This window comes from Vicugna pacos, chromosome 23 (assembly GCF_048564905.1).
Source record: "Vicugna pacos chromosome 23, VicPac4, whole genome shotgun sequence".
In the NCBI taxonomy this organism is placed as follows: Eukaryota; Metazoa; Chordata; class Mammalia; order Artiodactyla; family Camelidae; genus Vicugna; species Vicugna pacos.
The window spans coordinates 13,358,660-13,377,136 of NC_133009.1; the positions used below are offsets into that span (position 1 = coordinate 13,358,660).

The 18,477-nt window shown below is 38.3% G+C and overlaps 1 protein-coding gene across 1 annotated transcript; it reads right to left on the reverse strand.

Moving 5' to 3' along the window:
• Window positions 1–5,439: 5,439 nt before the first annotated feature.
• On the reverse strand, window positions 5,440–18,090 carry SPATA45 (spermatogenesis associated 45). The gene is made up of 5 exons (XM_072948245.1): window positions 18,018–18,090; window positions 15,953–15,996; window positions 14,394–14,519; window positions 11,092–11,406; window positions 5,440–5,682 (listed from the first exon to the last, which is right to left on the reverse strand). Exons 4-5 carry the CDS (start codon window positions 11,366–11,368, stop codon window positions 5,663–5,665), a joined length of 297 nt encoding a protein of 98 aa, XP_072804346.1. The 5' UTR covers window positions 11,369–11,406; window positions 14,394–14,519; window positions 15,953–15,996; window positions 18,018–18,090; the 3' UTR covers window positions 5,440–5,662.
• Window positions 18,091–18,477: the final 387 nt, after the last annotated feature.

The window sequence follows — 18,477 nt, forward strand, 5'->3', positions numbered from 1 at the left end:
GGGTCCTACACCAAGAAGATGAGCCCCCAGAACATTTGGCTTTCTGGAGACCCAGAGGGCTATGGGAAATAGAAACTCCACTCTTAAAGGGCACACACAAAATCTCATACACTCTAGGACCCAGGGCAGAAGCAGTCATTTGAAAGGAGCCTGGATCAGTCCCACCAACAGATCTTGGAGAGCCTCCTACAGAGGCAGGAGGCAACTGGAACTCACCCTGGGGACATAGACACTAGCAGCAGCAAATCTGGGGAAACTCATTCTACCATGTGGACAATGGCGCTGGCAAGTGCCATTTTGGAATCTTTCCTCAAGTTTATTAGCGCTGGGACCTGGCCCTGCCCACGAGTACTGGGATGCCTCAGGCCAAAACACTAGCTGGGAAGAGACACAGCTCCACCTACCAGCAATCTAACACTAGACTCAGTGACCCCAGCCCCCCAACCACCCATCCCAGAGCCTGGCTCCGCCCACCAGTGGGCCAGCACCAGCCCTGGGACCCCAGGGACTCTGCAGCCAGCACCTCATGATTTGGCCTTGCTAACTAGTACCTGGCAGCTTCTGCACAAGGCAGGGCGTGGCAACCAGCCAGAGCAAAGGCAACCACACCTACCAGACCTCCCACAGTACTCAGCCGGCCACAACAGGAGGACCCACACAGCCCACATAGGGGTTCTCCTGGAGCATATAGCTCTGATGACCGGAGAGGAGTGAGCTATCAGGGCACATAGGACATCTTCTCCGTGGTCAGGAAGTGTAACCAATCTACCAAATACATAGAAATAAAAACAGAAAATTAGGCAAAATAAGATGACAGAGGAATATATTCCAAAAAAGGAGGTATCCAGAGAACTCAGGAGAAGACTGGATGAACAGAATGAGAAGTTAGAAGTTGTTAACCAAGTTAGAAAATATAAAGAACTCAAACAGATGAAATGAAAAAGACACTGGAAAGAATCAGCAGATTAAATGATACAGAGGAATGAATCAGCCAGCCGAAGTCAGAGTGGTAGGAATCACTGAAGATGAACAGAAAAAAGAAAACTGAATAAAAATCAATGAAGACAGTTTAAGAGACCTCTAGGACAACATCAAGTACACTCCAGTGTTCCCAGAAGAAGAGAGAGGGAGAAATCATATCTGAAGACATAATAGCTGAAAACTTCCCTAACCTGAGAATGGAAACAGACATGTAGGTCTAGACAGAGTCCCAAACAGGATCAACCTAAAGAGGACACCAAGACACATTGTAATTAAAATGGCAAAAATTAAAGAGAATATGAAAAGCAGCAAGGAAAAATCAAGTTATGTACACAGAAACTCCCTTAAGGCTATCACCTGACTTTTCAGCACAGACTCTGCAGGCCAGAAGAAACTGGCATGATATATTAAAAACCTACAGCCAAGAGTACTCAGGCCGGCAAGGATCTGATTCAGATTTGATGGAGAGATCAAAAGTTTTACAGACAAGGAAAAGCTAGAAAAGTTCAGCACCACCAAGCCAGCTTTATAAGAAATGCTAAAGGGACTGACTTAAGTGAAAAAGAAAAGGCCACCACTAGAAACATGGAAGCTACGAGAGGAAAAAGCTCGGTGAAAGCAAATATACAGTAAAGGTAGTAAATCAACTACATATAAAAGAAGGTCAAAAGACAAAAGTAGTAAACCCTTCTATATGTGCAATAAATACACAAAACAAAAAGATATGAAATACGGTATCAAAAAAAGTAAACATGGGGAGTGGAGTGAAAATGCAGGGTTGTTAAAAATGCATTTGAACTTAAGAGATCAGCAACTTAAACTAGTCACACATAAACATTGCCATATATAAGCATGGTAACCACAAACCCAAAACTCTGTAATAGATACATGCACAAAAAAAAGAGAGGAATCCAAACATAACACTAAAGATAGTCATCAAATCACAGGGAAGAAAGACAAATACGCTTATGATTTCACTTTTGTGTTATAGAGAATGGATAATCTTAACAATCTTTTATTATTTTTTAATCTGCATACTGGTTTATTTAAGTGATCGTCAATGCTACTATATATTTGCCTTTCCTGTCGTGATTTTTCTCTTTCCTATAGATTCTCACTTCTATTTAGAGAAGACCCTTCAATATTTCTTTTAGAGTAGGCCATAATGCCTCAGGAAAATAAGATCAAAAATACTCTATCTGTTCTGACATACCTGCCCTAACTGAAAAAATCTTCCCAGAATAATGTTCTCAATGACTTCTGAAACAAATGAGCAACATTACAAAACAAACCAATGCATTTTGTTACCCATATCATGGGTAATGAATTATCTCTTCCTAAAGCTTATAAAAGGACAATTTTTAAAGAATATAAACAATTGGTAAAAGGAGAGATTTATGTTATCCTAATGAGGAATCTTGGTTATCTAGAAATCTGAAAGGTAATTAGGCTGCAAGATTTCTGTTTATATTTCCGCATCATGACTGGTCCTATCTTTGCTGCCTTAACCAAGAGATTAGATATATGTATTGGGGGTTTTGTTCATTCTAATCTTAAAAATAATGACCAACAATAAGTAGAGGAGGAGAGCAAATGAGATTTTTTTTTAATGATATGCAGAATCAATGAGCCAAAAAATTCCTTTTTCATCAGGGGAAAAAAAGTTCTGATGCGAAAAGTACGCTGAAAGCAAGAGACAAAAGCTATAGATTTCTCCCTGGAGCTCCCAGAGGGAGCCCTTCCTGGGGCAAGGGTTGGAAGTCGGAGAAGACAATGGAATTAAGATGCACTTGAGAGCACTGAGTTCCTGGTCAGGCCTAGGGCAGGCCCCCTCCCATTCCAAAGAGGGACTAAATAATCACCCTGGATGGAACAGGAAAGGTGAGAACAATCAGCATTTTACAGGGTGCTACATTCCTCTTAACCTCAGTGAATCTTCAGGAGGAACTCTGGAGGGTCTGCCCATTCTTCTGAAATTAGCAGCCTGTTATCTCCTTCCTGGGGCATAGCCTGTGGGTTAAAGTTATTTCTCAGTAAAGAATGAATCAGCAAACAGTTTGCATCAGGGAAGTCAGTTTGTTCATTTGCTTTATACTCCTTCAAAACCTCTACCCCAAACATCCTCTTTAGTCTTTAGCTGAAGATGGTATTTATAGTGAGGGCTTCAGCCATTCTGGCAAGTTTCTCATTTTCCTGGGTCTCTCCCACGTATACACATTATTAACTTCTTTTCTCCTATTACTCTGTCTCATGTCAATTTAATTCTTAGATCAGCCAGAAGAGCCTGGGAGGGTAAAAGAAAATTTCTTCCTCCCTGACACATACATACCCATGATAAAGTTTAATTTATAAATTAGGCATAGTAAGAGAATAAAAATAACTATTAATAAAATAGAACAATTAAAACAATATACTGTAATAAAAGTTATGTGAATATGGTCTCTCTCTCTCAAAATATCTTCTTGTACAAACTTAATGCCTGTTTCAACTTAACTAAGCGCTTACCGCATACCATGGCCTTAACTCTTGCAGCTTCCTTCTTCAAAATGTCACAGATAGACGATTTGTTCTTACCACAGATGTTAACAATCCCAGCAAATGATTTTTTCCCTTTCCTTATTGAGAAATTTCACCTTTTCATTTAAAGCAAGCATTTTTTTGTGCTTTGGGTCCATTATTAAATAAAATAAGGATTACTTGAACACAAGCAGTGTGATACTCTGACAATTGGTCTGAAAAGCAAGCCAGCCCCTAAGAGACTAATTGGTGGGACAGACTGGACGAAGGGATGATTCACATCCCAGGACAGCGTGATGTCACATTGCGCTACTCAAACCATACGAAATTTAAAACTTACGAATTGTTTATTTCTGGAATTTTCTATTTAATATTTTCAGACTGTGGTTGAGTGCAAGTAAATGAATAGTGGAAAGCAAAACCATGGATAAGTGGGGAGCTACTGTAAAGTTAATTTAAACTAATGTTACCCAGATATACAGAATAAGAAGGGGAAGGGTGACAGAATAAGGCAGAAAACCACGAGTAGTTCCATAAACCAGAAGTGTGGGGGTGGAGGGAGGAGGGAGGAGGGGATCATACAGAAATGAGGTTAGAAGGGTTGTTAATTGTATTGTACATAACTTGCCACTCATTTACTATGCCTTTATCTCCCGTGATTCATCTCAGATTGTGCCAAAGAAAGATTGATGCTGTATTTGTAACCTGTATTTGGACTGCTAGGTGTTGGGAGATAATTCCCATAGATCTCTCACATTTCTGCAGGCTTGTACCAGAGGCACTGACAGCTTCTGTTCCAGGCTATCTCTTCAAGGGTGTCTGTATCACCAAGGGCCTTGGAAGACAGAGATAATGTCCCCAATGGGTCAAAGGGGAGGTTTATTTACTGTCTAGAGTAATAAAGCGAATGTGTTCCACCAGGCAAAGTTAGGTTTCTGAAACTCAATGGTGTACAGCTGTGAGGCAGAACCTCTGCGTGGGTGGCATGTATCTGCACACCTCCATATTGTCCCGTGGATTTTAGGGAAGTGGGGAAGGGCAAGGGGAACCAACCGAAATACGAGGTTTGTGCTGCTTGCTGTGCTCTGAGTAATAAGTCCTGTGCTTTGGAACCAGGAGTCTTATGTCTTCTATCAACGCCCGTGAAACAGTTGAACCCTTCACAGCTCTTGACACTAAGTGTTTTGCCCCCTTTTTTTTTTTTTTTGTGATTGCCTTTTTGAGAAGCAAAAAGTTAGCTTTGCGTCTGGCTTTTTTTACATTCCCTCAGACTTGAAGGCTCTTATCCATACTGTGCCCTGGCTCAGTCTAGCCAAGGTAGGATTTTAGGCCAGGTGACTGATTCATATCCCTTCCAGTATTAAAATGCTTTGGCTTATGAATCTCAGTTTTCTATGGAGGCAAAGGGCAACCAAATAAAAGGTGAATATTACACTGATGTAAAAACAAATGTGAAGACACAGCTGGGTTCCAAGCCAAGCAGTGCTCAGCTTGCCATATGGAATAGGCTGTTAATACGAGTGGAATAGCAAGTAACCTGAACTGCAAAACAGGAACAAAAGCCAGGTTAAAATTTGAAAACTAGCCTGCTATCCAAGCAGTGGTGACACAGAGGTGATAGTAGCCAAAAAGGATTTGGCCACAAGCTGAGTCTAGCAATGCCCAGCTTTGGGGTGGGCAGTGATATACAACAGATGCTCTACAGGCACCTTATGTTACCTTCTCAAGTATGTACTTATTTAAATTATCAAAATCATAGATCTAATCAGAGTACATTAATTAAGCAATAGAAGCAAGTGTTAATTTTGAGAAACTTTAATCTTCAAATTGGTTAGTGGAGTTGATCAACTTATTCCACTGATTTATAGAAACAATGTAAACTATTTAAATGTTTTAGATTAGTAAAGAGAAGATCACTGTAAAGTGAACTTTTAGGTCATCCATTTTTGAAAGTATCTTTAATAACTCAAATTCTCTCTTCAAAACATCTAAGTCTAAATGATGGAATGAAGATGAAATATGTTTTATGTGACTCAGTGTTTACTTGGTGTTCTAGTGAATAGTTTTCCTTGGCTTCTTTTATAATAAATATTTGTAAATAATTTAGACAGACATTGAAGTACGATCAAAGAGATTGTTTTTTCTGTGTCTCTGGAGATGCACTTTATCCAAATATGGCATTATCTGAAAAATAAAAAATAAGAAGTATTTGTTATATAACTTATAATACATTTCATAGTTCCAAAATAACCTTGGAGGTAGAGTGGACAAGTACTGTTTCACAGATACAGAAAGTAAGGTTTACATATGATCCAGCAATTCCACTCCTGGGTATATATCTGGAGGGAACGCTTAATTCAAAAAGATACATGCACCCCAGTGTTCATAGCAGCACTACATACAATAGCCAAAATACGGAAGCAACTTAAATGTCCATTGACAGATGACTGGATGAAGAAGCTGTGGTATATTTGTACAATGGAATACTACTTAGCCATAAAAAGAATAAAATAATGCCATTTGCAGCAACATGGATGGATCATTCTAAGTGAAGTAAGCCAGAAAGATAAAGAAAAATACCGTATGATATCACTCATATGTGGAATCTGAAAAAAAAAAGGACACAATGAACTCATCTACAAAACAAAAACAGACTCGCAAACATAGTAAACAATCTTATGGTTACCAGAGAAAGGGGGTGGGAAGGGATAAATCTGAGAATCAGATTTTCAAATGTTAGCCACTAATATAAAAATAGACTTTTAAAAAAGTTTCTTTAGTACAGCACAGGGAACTATGTTCAATATCTTGTAATAACCTTTAATGAAATGAATATATGTATGTATATGCATGACTGGGACATTGTGCTGTATACCAGAAATTGATGCATTGTAACTGCCTACAATTAAAAAAACAAAAAAAGTAAAGTTTAGAGACACTAAACGACTAAAAGCATCAGACTACTCAGTGGCAGAAGCAGAACTTGAACCCGAGTTCAGTGGACTGAATGTTTGTGTTCCCCTCCAAATTCTTATGCTGAAACCCTAATCCCAATGTGATGGTATTTGGAGGTGGGGCCTCTGGGAGGGAATTGAGTCATGAGAGTGGAGTCCTCATGAATGGGATTATAAATGCCCTTGTAGGAAGGAAGAGGCCAGAAAGCCAGCTAGCTATTTCTGCCATGTGAGAACACAGCAAGAAAACCAGGAAAAGGGCACCCCAAGAACCCAACCATGCTGGCACCCTGATCTCAGATTTCCAACCTCCAGACCTGTGAGAAATAAATGTTTGTTGTTTAAGCCACACAATTGATGGATATCTTGTTATGGCAGCCTAAGCTGACTAAGACACCGAGTCTTCTGTTTTTAAGGCTAGTATGTTTAAGTAACACTGTCCCTCTTTTGGCCTCACACCTCCAAGTGGAAGACTGAAGAGAGAGCTTGGAGATATCTAGCTAAGAAAACTCCTTCCCAGGTCTTCATATCATTATGGATAGAAGGAAAGAGGTGTGCCCAGAATTCCAAGTTTTCTCAGTAAAATCCCCAGCCTCCCTCACCCTTAGCACTCATGGTCTCACCACCATTTGAGACCATTAGGACTAATTTCATTCTGTCCCTTGTCCCTGTTGACACTGGCTACCTCAAAGAGTCTGGGAGTTCTGGGTCATGTCACATGCCCTGGAGAGTAATCTTCATATAGCTCAAAGGGCAGCCATGCATCCCCCACCCAGCACTTCCTACTGGCCCCCATCGTGCTGCTTTGTGTTTCCCCGTGGCATTTACCCACCTACTGCTATTTGCCACCACCCACTAAAATACCCTGAGATAATGAGGCAGGGATTGTATTCATTGTTGTATTACCAAGCACAGAGAACAGCTCCTGGCAGAAAGCAGGCACTCATAAATGTTTGCTGAATGGATTAATAATTAAACAAGGAATGAATGAAATATGCTTCTTCCTCTAACACAGGTGTGTACAAAGGAAAAGAGTAAAGTGCCTTCTAATTTTTATTGTCTATGACCAACAAAGTACACCTTCTTCTTATCCTCTTTAATTTCTAAAGATTATTCTACAGCAGCAACTAAGGTGCCATGGGAAACTAGATTTGTGAGCCATCACCCAAGGACATGGCACCAAGAGGAATGAGGTAAGGTCCACCATTATTTCTGCAAAAAATATATTCCATGTCCTAATTTTTATTAGCCAGAAAAAAAAATTTCCTGAGTGTCAGACACTATTCTAGGAACTGAAGATAAAACAGTGAAAAAAATAGATACTCTCTCTGCTTTCAAGGTTAGCAATATGGAGTGACAAATACTCTGGGGGAAAAAAATCTGGGTATGGTGTTATGGGTGCTGGGAAGTTCTTTTTATATAGAGTGGTTTCTGATTAATTGACTTTCGAATGAAGATCTGAATAAAGCAAGGGAAAGAGAGTTAGTTCCAGGTACAGGGAACAACATATGCTAAGTCCCTGAAGTGGGAACCGGAATGGTATGTCCTAGGAACAGAAAGAAAAGCCATGACGGCTAGTGAAATGAGGCCAGGGAGAGTAGAGGAAATGAGGCTGAAAAGAAGAGCAGGGACTTGTTCATGGAGAGTCTGTAAACACAGGGTAAGGAGTGTGGATTTTATCCTAAGTGTGATTGAAACCATAGGCCAGTTTTGAGCAATAAATGATGTATCTAATGTATGTTTTAAAAAGATCACTTGGTTGTTGTATGAAGAAGTAAATGTGGGAGATAGCAAGAGTGGAGGCTGGGGGACAGTTGGGAGGCCCCTGCTATACGTTGGAAGAGAGATGATCATGATGGTAGCAGTGGTCAGATTCAGGACTGATTGTGAAGGAGGAGTTGACAGGACTTCCTGACAGATTGAATGTGGGACCTGAAACAAAGAAGAGAGTCAAAGATACCCTTAGATCACTGGCCATTTCCTGAGATGAGGAGAGGGCAGGGATGAGTATGTGTGTTTGCGGGTGAAGGATAGGAATTCTTTTTTGGCAGTGGTAAATCTGATATAACAGTAAGTAGAGGTGGCAGTCTGATAGCTGTGCCCAGTACTCAGGAGAAATGTCGGGGCCAAAAATAGAAATATCAGTGTTATCAGACTAGAGGTGTAATAGTATGTAACAGCCTTGTAACAGGTTAAGGACCTCCCATCTGTCTAGGTTGAGACCACCTGAAAACTAAGTGTAGATGATGAGAAGAGGGCCCAGTATTGAGCTCTGGTGTTCTTCAACATTCAGAGGATGGGAGAGGGCCACCTTATATAAAGAGGATGTTATTTTCTAGTTAATGATGTTTATCATTTGATTCAACACAAACTTGTCAAAGTTCTACTAGTGCATCAAGGTGCAGAGTTCATGTCCCACCTCCTTATTTTACAAATGAGGACTTTCTGTCTGTATCTATCTGCTGGCCTCCTGGGCTAGCGGTCCTCTCATCCATTCTCAGTCTGCTGTGGCACACCCAAACTTTTGGTTTGGAGTGGGATATGTTCTCTTTTGGGGTAAGTTCACCTTTGGCTGCTTTTAAGCTGATTCCTCCAATATGGATTTGTTTTCCAGTAACAGAGCCAACATTCTTACTTCCATCTATCTCTCAATTGATATAAACTCAGATTAGGAACAGAAGGGTATTATCGTTGACCTTTTCAAACCTTTACAGTATTCAGAATAAAGCAGGCACCCCCCAAAAATGTCAGCATCCTTCTCCATACCCAGGTACTTTTCACTTGTGGAAATAAAAAGAAAATAAGCCCCTAATAGCTTATTTATCCTTGATTAGAATTAAAGTTGAAACTGTAGAGTTTCGAGCAGAGATTAATTACAAAACCATGAGGAAAAAATTTAATAAGCTTTTGAGAATACACAGTATTGGGTCAACAACTACCTACCATTTGTTTAGATAAGTGGTTCTCAAAATTCTTGGTCTCAGGATCCATTATACTCTTAAAAATTATTGAGGACTTTATTAAGCTTTTGTTCATGTTACCACATTAGAAATTTAAACTGAGAAAAAAATGTAAAACTCAAGAATACAAGTTCACATTCCATTAATGGTCAGAGTAATGATATCACTGCACATCACATTGCTCCTGGAAGATTCTATTGTACTCCCATGAGAGCATGAGGATAAAAAGGCAAATAATATCTCAACATCATTATGAAAATAGCTTTGTCCTCATGGACCCCTGAAAAAGACTTGAATATCCAGAGGACCCCAGATCACCCACTGAGAATAGCTAATTGAGGCTAAAAAAGAAAGCATATATTTATGTACCAATTACCATAACATTTAAATTAGGTGGGTACTTATTCCGTCTTTCGTCATCATAAAGTTGAGTTTCTGTTTAAGTCTGTTTTCTTAAAAGAAACAAAGAGCTTTTCTGCAATATTTAAAGGTTTATTTTTATGTTCCAGAATTGTTAGTTTATAGCCTTGATATCATGAATGTTGGCTATGGAAATTATAGTTGCTAGACTCTGTTTTGCAGAAAACCCTGTGTATTTATGTAAAGGTAAACTATGTTTGTCATAGGAGGTAGATTTTACCTTTCGCTAAAAACTTGAGAACTAACCTACGAGCTGTGGCTTAACTCATCTAATTCCAAGTAATTCAACCCGAATAAAAGATTGTGCAGATCTGCTTAGAATTAGAAACACTAAAGGCATTCCTCCTTGTAAAAGAGTTACTTTTTCAGTAAAATAAACACATGACTGTTACATACTAACTCTAAACACACTGGACAAATATCAGTTTTCCACACTATGCTGCGTCGCCCTCTCTAGCCCACTCACTAAGAGCACGGGGCAAGCGTAAAGTCACAGCCTCCTCATTGAAGAAGTTAAATCTCCTATATGGCAGTTCTGTAGTTTCTGATCTAACTTAATCATTTGTTGGTTGTATTCAATATAATTATACTCTCCTTTTTTCCCCAAATAAATGAAAAAAATACGATCAGTTTCTTGTATTGATTAAGAAAGAAGTATTCACAATTAAGGTATTTATCAGTTTCTCTTCCTCCTCCTGCAAAATAATACCACCACCACCGCCACCGCCACCACCACCACCACTGCTGCCGCTACACCCCACCCCCACCCCAACCTCCCTCCACATTTTACTATTGTTCCTCAGCGCTTTTTGATATTTGTTATCAAATTCGTATCTACTGTATCTCAATTTTGCACATGAAATTTCGCAGAGGCAACAGAAACTGATGAGATAGAGAGGCTCTGAAGTTTTTATATTCTATTATAATTATTTATAACAACTTTTTTTCAAAATGTAGTTCTCAGGCTATCAGCATCAGAATCAGATGCTGCTGAGAATGCAGATTCCAGGACGCAAACTAGAGCGTATTGAATGACCCAGCCTGGAGGTGGACCCTGGGATCCTGTAAGCCCAAGAAAATGAGAATCTCTGGTCTACGGTAGATTTTTCACCAACTAATCTAATTTATCAATGAATTTAAAAAACTTCAGACAGATTGCCTTTCAGCAATACATATGAACCTCTTTCAACCTCAGAAATAACTCCTAACTTATAAATCCCTCCTGTCACCTGGGTGAGAATCCTACTGTAACATCTTACTTTTTAGTGGAAAGTGCCTTTTCTCCCTGTGAACAAGGAGACTCAGTTTGACCCAGGAGCTCCTGCCGCTGTCAGGAACAGGTTCTTTGATTTGGGCGTGGGGAAGGGGCTTGTAGGCACCACTGAAATGCCTCTTTTGAACTCTCAGTAAGTTGATTTGATTGCTTCTTTCCACCAAGCAGTTAGATTCACGCTTTTCATTTATCTTCTCCAGCAGATGTTGTTTGTCTGCTTTAAGTTTTTTAATTAATTTACTGGTTCTGTTTACAGATGCCATTATGCTGACAAACTAGTCATCAAGTGATTCTCGCTGTCCTGCAAACAAATGAAAAAAATACTGTCATTCGCCTGCTTGACCTAGAAGCCAGTATTCATAAGCAGGTATTTACCAGTGCCTCCAGTTACCTTTATCAGGTAACTACCTCACAATCAGGTATTTCTCCTGCAAAATACCACCACCATGAGCCCCCCAATCTTCATCCATTTTTTATTATTGCTTTCTAAGATCTTAATGTTTCTTCAAGGGAAAAAAGTTCAAAAAGAGGGGAAATTATAAGAAAATACATATTAGTTTTGAAAGTAATACTATGCATTTATTCTTGCTTTTAGGAGTTTTTGCTGCTTCTTCTGTTTATAAAAATATGTATGCATTGTAGGAAATTAAGAAAATATAGAAAAGTATAAGGTAAAAAACTAAAATCACTTGTGATCCAGAGACAACCCAGTTAACATTTTGGATACTTTCCCAATAAATATCCAAAGGTAATTCATTATAAAAAGTGCAAAAAAAAAAAAAGACATCAAATTGGGTATGATAAAACATACATTTTAAAATATATGAGTGTTATTAACTCTTCAGGAAATTTTGCTTGTCAGAAATATAAGTTTGTCTTTCTAGGCATTTGAAGTACTTAAAAATCAGATATGCTGCAAAGGGAATGTAAAATATTTAAAGGACTTGTATTAACTAAGTTTTTAAATGGGCTGATTAGAGGTGTTTAGTCTCAATTTGGGTGAACTGAATATTAATTTCAGAAAAAATAAGAGTGATCATTCCTTATATAACAATAATTTGATTTATAAATAGAAGACAAGGCTCATGTTGAAATCAAAAGTTGGCAGAAAGGTTTTTAATGTTTTAATTTTAGAAAATCAGTATTAACTTGAAATCTAAGTCACTATAAACATTTCTTTCAACACACAGAGGCTACTCTCAGATATTAAAAAACAACCTCACATTAACATTTTATACAAATGAACAGAACTTCCATTTACGTGACTGTGATGGACTAGGTTACTCAGACAAACCATCTGGTGAAAATATTTTAAATGCTGGGGGAAATTTTTTTTTTAATTTGTTAATAACGAAATGACAAGAGAATAAGAAATGATCAGGCCTCAGATGAAGGGAAAGCAAGAACAAGGACCCAGTGAGGTAGACAGAACCTGTGCTTGCCCTGAGGACATTTTCTGATCCCAGAGGGTTAGAGAAGTAGCTTTGCTAACCTCTAGAACAAGGGACACAAAAATCAAAGCCCAAAGTGTACACACAATGGACAATCTGAAGTAGACCTTGTCCATATTAGGTTGGGAACCAAAGGGTTACCCCCTCAGGGTAAGAGTGAACCAGAAATAAATTCACACTTGTCATCAACTCACAGGGAGAGTGTTGCCTTATTACTAACCACAGCTTCGGGGTGGAGGAGGGTCAAAATCCCTCCATGAAAAGCTATAAGCACTACTCATTCTTGTATACATTTTCAGCCCAAATTCATAACCAGCGTGGTTACAGGAAATGGCAAGTTGAGAAACCAGAGTGGTTGGTATAAGAAACAACAAGCTCAGAATTTAGCTGGAGGGGTTCTGGGCTGGGAAGACATCCAAGTACTTGATGAAAACAAACTCAAATAATTTCTGGAAGAACTTCATCCTAGGCCTCTGGAAACCCCCAACACTACTTTTTCAAAGGTGACAAACAGCCAAGAATAATCAGTCTAACACACAAGTAAATAAGGCATCATGAAGTGAGAACAGCAAAAACAAACCCATGAAATCTACATACATTAGAAGCACCAGGCAGATTATACAACAATTACACATATTTTAAAGAAATATTAAACAGGTTTGCAACTGTCTTTGGGAAGCAATAAACCAAAAAAGAATTTCTAGAGATGAAAAAAATTTATTAAATAAATTTAAATTCAGTGTATGGGTTTAGCAGCAGACGTGGATTCAGATGAAGAGAGAATTAGAGGACTAGAGATAGATCGGAAGTAATTATCCTAAATGCAGCACAGGACAAAAAGAAACTATGAAAAAGTTAAATATGTGGAGGACACAGTGAGAGGTCAAACCTACGTGGAATGGGAAGTGAAGAGGACAAGAATGAGACTGACACAAGATTTACATAGTTGAGAAATATCCAGAACTGATGGATGATACCAGTCTACAGACTCAAGAAGCTCAAAAAAGGGGGAAAAAAATCAGAATTAAAAAAAACCAAAAACCACACTTAGATTACAGTGAGATTTGAAAAAAATAAAAAACTAAAAGAAAATCTTTAAAGCCAACAGAGAATAAAAGTAGGGGCAGTTGGACTAACAGCTGACTCCTCATCAAGCGACAACAGAAGCTGTAGACAAAGACATTGTATTTTCAATGTACTATATGAAGAAGTTATATGAATGCTAAGTTAGTACATAAAAAGATGCTCAGCAGTTATCCCTAATTATCAATCATTAGGGATCAATCAATACTACAATTAGATACTACTACAAACCACTAGAATGGCTATAATTAAAAAGATTGACCAAATCAAGTGTCAGTGAAGATGTGGAGGAACTGAAACTCTCATACTCTGCTAGGGAGAGTGTAAAATGGTACAACCACTTTGGAAAACAGTTTGGCAGCTTCTTAAAAAGCTAGACATACAAACATTCAAAATTTGAAGTACAGTTTCAACTGAGTACATATTGCTTTTGCACCATCATAAAGTCAAAAAATCATACAACAAACCGTTGTTAAGTCAGGGACCTTCTGTACTTTAAACATGTGCAATTTACTGTGTGTCAATTATATTTAAGTAAAGCTGTTAAATAAAATTGGGATTAGCATCTAGCACATTGCATGCTACATATCAGGTGGTTAATAAATACTTGCTGAATGAATGAAAAGTATTTTACTTATCAGATGATTTCTTTTCACTTAATATTAACATTGTGAGAATTTTTCATGCCATTATATGTGTCATTAGTAATAAAAAATGTAATATTTGATGACAGTAGTCTATCATACCGACTTACAATAATTTATTGATTGGTCCTTTTCTTGTTAGACTTTGAGGTTGTTTACACTTTGAACACTTTGAAGTGACAAAAAGTCACACACGTTGTCTTAGGAAACCCACCAGAGTCATCAGTTTTCCATTCCTAAATACACAAAAGAAGAAGAGATATATTTTCAAAGTTTCCTGGGCTAACCAACAAATCTTGTGAAGAGGAAGTTACTTGAAGAAAATAATTGCCCTGCACAGACGGAAATGCTTTAAGGGAGAATGGAATTCCTGACTTTTTTTCTCCTCCCTCTGCCCAGAGCCAAGAGAAAGACTAGGAGCTCCTGAATGATTCTAACTGTCTCAGGCCTTTATTGCCACAATAATGATGTAAAACTCAGCAGCATGCAAAAATAAACATTTATTTCTCATGCTCAATAGTGGATTGATGGGCTTCAGGCTTGAGAATCTGGTTGGGACTGACTCCTAGCTGAGGGCTGAGTTGAGGACTAATGTTAAGACGTTAGGACTAAGAGAAACAAAAAAAAGCTATTTTTCTCTAATCCATTATCACAGACAGGATCTAATTCTCCTATGCTTATTTTATTCCTGGGAATTTTAAGAGCATAAAATAAACTCTTTAAGATAAAGGATATGAGAAGAAAACAAAGTTTTTTACTGAGCTGCAATTTAATTTTTCCATCTCTGGCATATACAGCCTTTCCGTTTTAGCTTTCTCTTTCCTGTCTCCCTTGTGATACAGTGAAAATGGATGTGGGGTGAGAGGAGGGCCATGTCCCAGATCTCGGTTGAGTCATTGGGATGTGCCATGCCAAGTGTGGGTCCTGGGCTTCCTGCAGGAAAGAATTCAAGAGCAAGCCACAGTTGAGTAAAAGTATATTTATTTAAAGAGATACATACTGCATAGAGTGTAGGCTGTTTCAGAAAACAAGAGAAAGGCCACGAGGTGTGGGGGTTGGGTGCTCAGGTTAAAGTAAAAGTAGATACACACTCCACAGACAAATTGTGGGCCATTTCTGAAGATAAGGGAGCAAAAAGGGCCGTGAGGGGCAGTGTTGCCGGTTTTAATGGCCTCATTGGCTTCAGTACTAATAAGTGGGAGGACCATTCTAACTACCCTGGGGAAGGGGCTGGGATTCCCAGGAATTTGGCCATTGCCCACTCTTTGACCTTTTATGGTTAGCCTTGGAACTGTCATGGCGCCTGTGGGCATGTTATTAATCATGCTAATATATTACAATGAGCTTATAATGAAGCTCAAGTTCTACTAGAAGTCAAATCTTCCACCATCTTGAGCCTCAAGGCCAAATGGGAGTTGAATCTTCTGTCATTTCAGTATTAATTACTGTGTCATTCCTTGAATGGCTGTGCCCTGTGCCCTCTCCCCTTCCCTCCTATCTCACTTGGAAAATCCTTGACTTTAGATGTCATATCTTTTACACTAACTTTTGGAGTTTCAGTTCAGTGTAATATAGGAGCCCAATAAAAAGCAGTTGAGAAACTGGCCTTCTTAAAGGTATAAATCCAATAATATTTGGTCACATATATAAAAGATAGTGTACAACTCACCAGGAAACGATCCCTTGGTTTTCAAGTGATTTAAGTAAACAGTTCTTTAGGCAAGATGTCAATTGCAGAAATGAAAAGGGAAAAGAGAAGACATCTTTTCAACATTGGACTAGCAAGTTTAAATCGAAAGAAAGCAAAATATTTTACACACTCAATTAACACTAAATAATTAAATTGGCCTTAATCTTGCTAACTCTATTCCAATCACCAATTAATTATCCAGTGTAGTGAAAACAAGAAAATATGGATGAACTAAATCTACAAATAGTTCCAATAACTTATTTTTGTCATTAATTTCAATTTACTTTTGCTAGAGATACTAATTTGTCAGAAATTAAAGTTTTTAAAGTTCTGTCTCCTTCAATACTTTAACTGTTTATCTTCTCTAGAGGATGTACAATTGGAAAACAAATGGGGACATGACTAAAGGAATGGAAAAAGAAAAGATAATTGCCTCCTACGTACTTTTGAGCTAATTTATATTTTGTTAAAAGCCCATTTGTATAGATTTACTGCAAGCGAAATGTAGATGTCTTGGTTAAAAATTCACTAAGAAGATCACAGAATTCAAACTCTAACTACAGATTATGTGAAATCTGGAGCCAACTAAAATTAGACAGAGCAATAATCTAGTGGTAAAAGCATGGAATTTGGAGTCAAAAAGATTTGATTCCTATTCAAGCTATGCTAACTGGATGACCTTGGGAAATAATACCCAAATCACAGAGAGTCATAAGGATTCAGTAAGCTAATATGTTATCGAGAACTTAATACAATCAAACCTCAACAAATATTAATTAGTCACTGTAAAAAAAGATTTATTTAAGTGCATAAATATATAGTATTTTTGTCCCCCTAGTTATTAAATCTGTTTACTTGGCGTGTAATCAGGATAAGCTTCATAATTTATGGGGCCCAGTGAAAAATGAAATGGCAGGACCCCTTGCTGAAAAATCATTGAGAATTTCAAGATGGTGACAGCAGAGTATTAAACTAAGTGGGGCAGGATGGTGCTTGTGTGTTGTAAAGGTCACATGCCTGTAAAACTGGCTGTACGTGTGACATAGGAACAGGTTGATTCCTACGGTTAATTCATCATAAAAATTCAGTTTTACAACCTCTTGAACGGAGATAAGTAATGTTCCACATCTATGGCTTTTTAAAGGGCTTTGAAAATATTAAGCACATATATACAGCAGATTCTCATTAGTCATGGATTTTGTATTGGCAAATTTGCCTAGTCACCAAAATGTACTTGTTATCCCGTAATCAGTACTGTGGTACTTTCACCGTCATTCCCAAACATGCACAGATTAGTGGAAAATCTGAGTCTCCTTGAGATGCACGTCCCCAGCTGAGGTAGAACAAGGCACAAACGTGTCCTTTTTCTGGTCTTTTTGCATCTTTTTTTTTTTTTTCATTTTGGTGCTTTTTTTTTTAATGGCTTTGGGCTTGTTTTGTTTTTCAGGGGGGAGGTATTTAGGTTTATTTATTTATTATTATTTTTTAATTCAGTGGAGGTACGGGGGATCAAACCCATGACCTCGTGCATGCTAAGCACGCACTCTAGCACTGAGTTATACCCTCCCTCCATTTTGGTGCTTTTTGTTGACTTCGCCGTTTAGAATGCCCCCCTACATAGTGCTGAACTGCTGTGTTGTGTTCATAGGCAGTAAGAAGGCTGTGATGTGTCAAGTGTGTGTTAGATAAGCCTTGCTCAGGGCTGAGTTATAGTGCTGTCGGCTGTGAGCTCGATGTTACTGAATCAACGATGTGTGTTACATACGTGTCTTTAAACAGAAACACAGATAAAACACGGTTATACATTGAAAGACAAAAATGTGACCAGAGGCTCGCAAGAATCTAATCCTGTATTTCCCCCTAAGGGCAATAGCTCAGTATTTGTTAATTCAGTTTTCGGTGCTACTTTATACAACGTAACTACTGAAATAACAAGACTCAAATGTGTGTGTGTGTGTGTGTATACATATATATAGATTTTGGTAATAATTCAGTTCAGTAAAATATATATTACTATTTCTACAGGTATATTAGAATAAATTACCTTTAGAATACAGCAACCCAAGGCCTATTTGAAGTCCACTGGTGTGGATCAGCCTACTGAGACGTTACCCCAGCGATGGAATATTCTGATCTGTGCCATTCCAACTTTGTTCTATGCATAGAATCCTGGTTAAGAGGAGTTTTGGATCAGAGAGATCATTTAGTTATCAGCCATGTGTCCTTGACTCTTTTTTTTTTTTTCAGTGGAGGCACTGTAGATTGAACCTAGGACCTTGTGCTACTAAGCACGTGCTTTACCACTGAGCTATTCCCCACCCCCTCAATCTCTCTTTCTCTCTCTCTTTTTTTTTTTTTTTGGTGGGGGGAGGTATTTAGGTTTATTTATTTATTATGGGAATTGAACCCAGGACCTCATGCATGCTAGGCATGCACTCTACCGCTGAGCTATACCCTGAGCCCCAGCCCAGTAAAGCCTTTATGCAGTGCCTTATACACTTGGC

Bases quoted from the DNA above. Each gene is read 5' to 3' on its own strand.
- SPATA45 (XM_072948245.1), bottom strand. From the start codon at position 11,368: ATGGCATCTGTAAACAGAACCAGTAAATTAATTAAAAAACTTAAAGCA. The intron at 5,683-11,091 runs GTAAGATGTTAC...TTTATTTTTCAG, and splicing joins AAGGCACTTTCCACTAAAAA to ATAATGCCATATTTGGATAA.